A 7,255-nucleotide genomic window follows, 5' to 3' on the forward strand; every position below is an offset into this window, starting at 1 on the left:
GACTATGGGTAGTATTCTGATAGAGGAGGACTATGGGTTGTGTTCTGATAGAGGAGGACTATGGGTAGTGTTCTGATAGAGGAGGACTATGGGTAGTGTTCTGATAGAGGAGGACTATGGGTAGTGTTCTGATAGAGGAGGACTATGGGTAGTATTCTGATAGAGGAGGACTATGGGTAGTATTCTGATTGAGGAGGACCATGGGTTGTGTTCTGATAGAGGAGGACTATGGGTAGTATTCTGATAGAGGAGGACTATGGGTAGTATTCTGATAGAGGGCTATGGGTAGTATTCTGATAGAGGAGGACTATGGGTTGTGTTCTGATAGAGGAGGACTATGGGTAGTATTCTGATAGGGGACTATGGGTAGTGTTCTGATAGAGGACTATGGGTAGTATTTTGATTGAGGTGGACTATGGGTAGTATTCTGATAGAGGAGGACTATGGGTAGTATTCTGATAGAGGAGGACTATGGGTTGTGTTCTGATAGAGGAGGACTATGGGTAATATTCTGATAGAGGAGGACTATGGGTAGTATTCTGATAGAGGAGGACTATGGGTAGTATTCTGATAGAGGAGGACTATGGGTTGTGTTCTGATAGAGGAGGACTATGGGTAATATTCTGATAGAGGAGGACTATGGGTAGTGTCTACTCACCGTTGGTGGAGAGGAGGATTATGGGTCGTTAGTCTACTCACCGTTGGTGGAGAGGAGGATTATGGGTAGTTAGTCTACTCACCGTTGGTGGAGAGGAGGATTATGGGTCATTAGTCTACTCACCGTTGGTGGAGAGGAGGATTATGGGTAGTTAGTCTACTCACCGTTGGTGGAGAGGAGGATTATGGGTAGTTAGTCTACTCACCGTTGGTGGAGAGGAGGATTATGGGTAGTTAGTCTACTCACCGTTGGTGGAGAGCAGGATTATGGGTCGTTAGTCTACTCACCGTTGGTGGAGAGCAGGAAGTGGGCGGCGTTCTGTTGAGGCAGCCAGCGGATCTTGTTGATCTTCTCCTCGATCTCCAGACTCTTCAGGTAGTCAAAGTCAGGCTCGTGGCTCTGGAAGGTACTGTACACATTATACTCCCCCGACTCACCCGTCTCCCCCACCTGCTCCAACTCCCCTTTAGGCTGGGAGAGGAGAGGAGGTAGGGGGAGGAGAGAGGAGAGGAGAGGAGGTAGGGGGAGGAGAGGAGAGGAGGTAGGGGAGAGGAGAGGAGAGGAGAGGAGGTAGGGGAGAGGAGAGGAGAGGAGATGAGGTAGGGTGGAGGAGAGAGGAGAGGAGAGGAGGTAGGGGGAGAGGAGAGGAGAGGAGAGGAGAGGAGAGGAGAGGAGAGGAGAGGAGAGGAGAGGAGAGGAGAGAGAATATAATGATATAGTAACCACTTCCATACCACACTGACAATATATATGACCACTCTATACGGGGCGGCAGCGTAGCCTAGTGGTTAGAGAGTTGGACTAGTAACCGAAAGGTTGCAAGTTCAAACCCCCGAGCTGACAAGGTACAAATCTGTCGTTCTGCCCCTGAACAGGCAGTTAACCCACTGTTCCTAGGCCGTCATTGAAAATAAGAATTTGTTCTTAACTGACTTGCCTGGTTAAAGGTAAAATAAAAAAATAAAATACTGACCAGACACTAGCTAGCACACTGACGACATACTGACCAGACATTAGCTAGTACACTGATGATATACTGACCAGACACTAGCTAGAACACTGACGATATACTGACCAGACACTAACTAGCACACTGATGATATACTGACCAGACACTAGCTAAGTTACCACACTGACGACCAGTCTACACCAGCCAGTGAAGGTGAACAAGTAAACACATTAGGTGGAAGTAGAGATAACAAGGACATGACCTATGACCATTCTATGACCACTATGAACACTCTATGACCATTCTATGACCACTCTATGACCACTCTATGACCACTCTATGACCACTATGACCACTCTATGACCACTATGACCATTCTAAGACCACTCTATGACCACTATATGACCATTCTAAGACCACTCTATGACCACTACGACCATTCTATGACCACTCTCTGACCACTCTATGACCACTACGACCACTCTATGACCACTCTATGACCACTACTACCATTCTATGACCACTACTACCATTCTATGACCCCTCTATGACCCCTCTATGACCACTATATGACCACTACGACCATTCTATGACCATTCTATGACCACTCTATGACCATTCTATGACCATTCTATGACCACTCTATGACCACTACTACCGTTCTATGACCACTCTATGACCCCTCTATGACCACGCTTTGACCACTACTACCATTCTATGACCATTCTATGTGCACCTTGTGACCACTACGACCAATCTATGACCATTCTATGACCACTATGACCCCTCTATGACCAATAGGACCACTCTATGACCACTCTGTGACCACTACGACCATTCTATGACCCCTCTATGACCCCTCTATGACCACTCTATGACCCCTCTGTGACCACTATGACCACTCTATGACCAGTACGACCCCTCTATGACCCCTCTATGAGCACCTTGTGACCACTCTATGACCGCTCTATGACCCCTCTATGAGCACCTTGTGACCAACCACGGTCTCTCTCTGGAAGACGACGACTCTGCCTCCCTTGTCCCCCGTAGCCAGCAGATCTCCTGTGTGGTTGAACTCCACTGTAGAGATTACATCAGCTAGGAGAGAGGGAGGGAGGGGGGGGGGAGGGGGGTGGAGAGAGAGAGAGGGACACAGAGAGAGAGAGAGAGAGAGAGAGAGAGAGAGAGAGAGACACAGAGAGAGAGAGAGAGAGAGAGAGAGACAGAGAGAGGGAGAGAGACAGAGAGAGAGAGACAGACACACAGAGAGAGAGAGAGAGACACAGGGAGAGAGAGACAGAGAGAGAGAGAGAGAGAGAGAGAGAGAGAGAGAGACAGAGAGAGACACACAGAGAGAGAGAGATACAGACAGACAGACAGACAGACAGACAGACAGACAGACAGACAGACAGACAGACAGACAGACAGACAGACAGACAGACAGACAGAGAGGATGAGATCAATACAGTATCAGTTTCTGTAACATCCTACTATCATACTGTTACTACCCCATACAGGTTCAGAACCACTGAGTCAGCATCCTACTATCATACCGTTACTACCCCATAAGGGTTCAGAACCACTGAGTCAGCATCCTACTGTTACTACCCCATAAGGGTTCAGAACCACTGAGTCAGCATCCTGCTACCCTACTGTTACTACCCCATAAGGGTTCAGAACCACTGAGTCAGCATCCTACTATCATACTGTTACTACCCCATAAGGGTTCAGAACCACTGAGTCAGCATCCTACTGTTACTACCCCATAAGGGTTCAGAACCACTGAGTCAGCATCCTACTGTTACTACCCCATAAGGGTTCAGAACCACTGAGTCAGCATCCTACTATCATACTGTTACTACCCCATAAGGGTTCAGAACCACTGAGTCAGCATCCTACTGTTACTACCCCATAAGGGTTCAGAACCACTGAGTCAGCATCCTACTATCATACTGTTACTACCCCATAAGGGTTAAGAACCACTGAGTCAGCATCCTACTGTTACTACCCCATAAGGGTTCAGAACCACTGAGTCAGCATCCTACTATCATACCGTTACTACCCCATAAGGGTTCAGAACCACTGAGTCAGCATCCTACTGTTACTACCCCATAAGGGTTCAGAACCACTGAGTCAGCATCCTACTGTTACTACCCCATAAGGGTTCAGAACCACTGAGTCAGCATCCTACTGTTACTACCCCATAAGGGTTCAGAACCACTGAGTCAGCATCCTACTATCATACTGTTACTACCCCATAAGGGTTCAGAACCACTGAGTCAGCATCCTACTGTTACTACCCCATTAGGGTTCAGAACCACTGAGTCAGCATCCTACTATCATACTGTTACTACCCCATAAGGGTTCAGAACCACTGAGTCAGCATCCTACTATCATACTGTTACTACCCCATAAGGGTTCAGAACCACTGAGTCAGCATCCTACTGTTACTACCCCATAAGGGTTCAGAACCACTGAGTCAGCATCCTACTGTTACTACCCCATAAGGGTTCAGAACCACTGAGTCAGCATCCTACTGTTACTACCCCATAAGGGTTCAGAACCACGGAGTCAGCATCCTACTATCATACTGTTACTACCCCATAAGGGTTCAGAACCACTGAGTCAGCATCCTACTGTTACTACCCCATAAGGGTTCAGAACCACTGAGTCAGCATCCTACTATCATACTGTTACTACCCCATAAGGGTTCAGAACCACTGAGTCAGCATCCTACTGTTACTACCCCATAAGGGTTCAGAACCACTGAGTCAGCATCCTACTATCATACTGTTACTACCCCATAAGGGTTAAGAACCACTGAGTCAGCATCCTACTGTTACTACCCCATAAGGGTTCAGAACCACTGAGTCAGCATCCTAATGTTACTACCCCATAAGGGTTCAGAACCACTGAGTCAGCATCCTAATGTTACTAACCCATTAGGGTTCAGAACCACTGAGTCAGCATCCTGCTACCCTACTGTTACTACCCCATAAGGGTTCAGAACCACTGAGTCAGCATCCTAATGTTACTAACCCATAAGGGTTCAGAACCACTGAGTCAGCATCCTACTGTTACTACCCCATAAGGGTTCAGAACCACTGAGTCAGCATCCTACTATCATACTGTTACTACCCCATAAGGGTTCAGAACCACTGAGTCAGCATCCTACTGTTACTACCCCATAAGGGTTCAGAACCACTGAGTCAGCATCCTACTATCATACTGTTACTACCCCATAAGGGTTCAGAACCACTGAGTCAGCATCCTACTGTTACTACCCCATAAGGGTTCAGAACCACTGAGTCAGCATCCTACTATCATACTGTTACTACCCCATAAGGGTTCAGAACCACTGAGTCAGCATCCTACCATCATACCGTTACTACCCCATAAGGGATCAGAACCACTGAGTCAGCATCCTACTGTTACTACCCCATAAGGGTTAAGAACCACTGAGTCAGCATCCTGCTACCCTACTGTTACTACCCCATAAGGGTTAAGAACCACTGAGTCAGCATCCTACTGTTACTACCCCATAAGGGTTAAGAACCACTGAGTCAGCATCCTGCTACCCTACTGTTACTACCCCATAAGGGATCAGAACCACTGAGTCAGCATCCTACTATCCTACCATTACTACCCCATTAGGGGTATATGTAAATATAGGTACATTTTTATGCCCTTATGCCTAAAACAAATGCAATATAAACCAAAACAAATAACAATTAAGTTAAATATTCATATGAATATACTGTATATTCGTGTTTATCCCCCTCCCCCCCCCCATTAAAAACATGTCTGTCTAGATTGGAGCTGTTGCTGCTAAAATACAATAAATAATTTTCGTTCTGAACTGGAATAAACTGATTGATCACACATCACACAGATGTGGACTAGAAAACACACACAGTCGTAATGAGAGGTGAAGCTTCAACAAGCAGGTCTATTCTGGGCTCAGTTTTCAGTACATTACCTCAATATCTGGTAATGTCCTTAATAATGTACGTTCAGAGACAGCCAGCAACATGGAGGAGTCCAGCTCTGAACCCCTAACTCTCTCTCTCTCTCAAACAAACATCTCTGATTCTAAACTAGTTGTTGGCCTTCCAATATAACAGAGATATATTGGAAGCCTACATTTGGTAACAGAGATATGCTATAAGCCTACCTTCGGTAACAGAGATATGCTATAAGCCTACCTTCGGTAACAGAGATATGCTATAAGCCTACCTTCGGTAACAGAGATATGCTATAAGCCTACCTTCGGTAACAGAGATATGCTATAAGTCTACCTTCGGTAACAGAGATATGCTATAAGCCTACATTCGGTAACAGAGATATGTTGGAAGCCTACATTCGGTTACATAGATATGTTGGAAGCCTACATTCCGTAACAGAGATATGTTGGAAGCCTACCTTCGGTAACAGAGATATGCTATAAGCCTACCTTCGGTAACAGAGATATATTGGAAGCCTACATTCGGTAACAGAGATATGTTGGAAGCCTACATTCGGTAACAGAGATATGTTGGAAGCCTACATTTGGTAACAGAGATATATTGGAAGCCTACATTCGGTAACAGAGATATGTTGGAAGCCTACATTCGGTAACAGAGATATGTTGGAAGCCTACATTCCGTAACAGAGATATGTTGGAAGCCTACCTTCGGTAACAGAGATATATTGGAAGCCTACCTTCGGTAACAGAGATATGTTGGAAGCCTACCTTCGGTAACAGAGATATGTTGGAAGCCTACCCTCGGTAACAGAGATATATTGGAAGCCCATCTTTGGAAACTAAGTGGCGCTCTAGGTCTACGTAACTTGACAGAGTTATAAACGCGAACTTAATCTAACATAGAGGTATTATAAACCTACCTAATGCGACATAGAGCCATTGTAGACCTACTTAAGGTAAAATATATGTATTATAATCTTTGATTATATAGTGGTATTATAAACCTACTTAAGGTGACATAGAGCCGCTATAAACCTACTTAAGGTAGAATAGATGTGTTATAAACCTACTTAAGGTGACATAGAGCTGTTATAAACCTATGTAAGGTAATATAGTGATGTTATAAACCTACTTAAGGTAACAGAGGTGTTATAAACCTACTTAAGGTAACAGAGGTGTTATAAACCTACTTAAGGTAACAGAGGTGTTATAAACCTACTTAAGATAACAGAGGTGTTATAAACCTACTTAAGATAACAGAAGGGTTATAAACCTACTTAAGATAACAGAGGTGTTATAAACCTACTTAAGATAACAGGGGTGTTATAAACCTACTTAAGATAGAGGTGTTGTAAACCTACTTAAGACAACAGAAGGGTTATAAACCTATTTAAGATAACAGAGGTGTTATAAACCTACTTAAGATAACAGAGGTGTTATAAACCTACTTAAGATAACAGAGGTGTTATAAACCTACTTAAGGTAGAATAGATGTTATAAATCTACTTAAGGTGACATAGAGCTGTTATAAACCTATGTAAGGTAATATAGTGATATTATAAACCTACATATGGTGAAAGAGGTGTTATAAACCTACTTAAGATAACAGAGGTGTTATAAACTTACTTAAGATAACAGAGGTGTTATAAACTTACTTAAGATAACAGAGGTGTTATAAACCTAC

General features: G+C 44.4%; 1 protein-coding gene across 1 annotated transcript in view; it reads right to left on the bottom strand.

Moving 5' to 3' along the window:
* Nucleotides 1–2,705, bottom strand: part of LOC135528958 (serine/threonine-protein phosphatase 2A 55 kDa regulatory subunit B beta isoform-like) — a gene marked incomplete at its 5' end in the record, with an annotated part of 17,055 nt that extends 14,350 nt beyond the window's left edge. The window contains 2 exons of the mRNA XM_064957936.1: nucleotides 946–1,129; nucleotides 2,596–2,705. Coding sequence (XP_064814008.1) covers nucleotides 946–1,129; nucleotides 2,596–2,705 — 294 coding nt within the window. The remainder of the gene's footprint in view (nucleotides 1–945; nucleotides 1,130–2,595) is intronic.
* Between the last annotated feature and the right edge of the window lie 4,550 nt (nucleotides 2,706–7,255).

Source organism: Oncorhynchus masou, unplaced genomic scaffold (assembly GCF_036934945.1).
Source record: "Oncorhynchus masou masou isolate Uvic2021 unplaced genomic scaffold, UVic_Omas_1.1 unplaced_scaffold_1063, whole genome shotgun sequence".
NCBI classification, from domain to species: domain Eukaryota; kingdom Metazoa; phylum Chordata; class Actinopteri; order Salmoniformes; family Salmonidae; genus Oncorhynchus; species Oncorhynchus masou.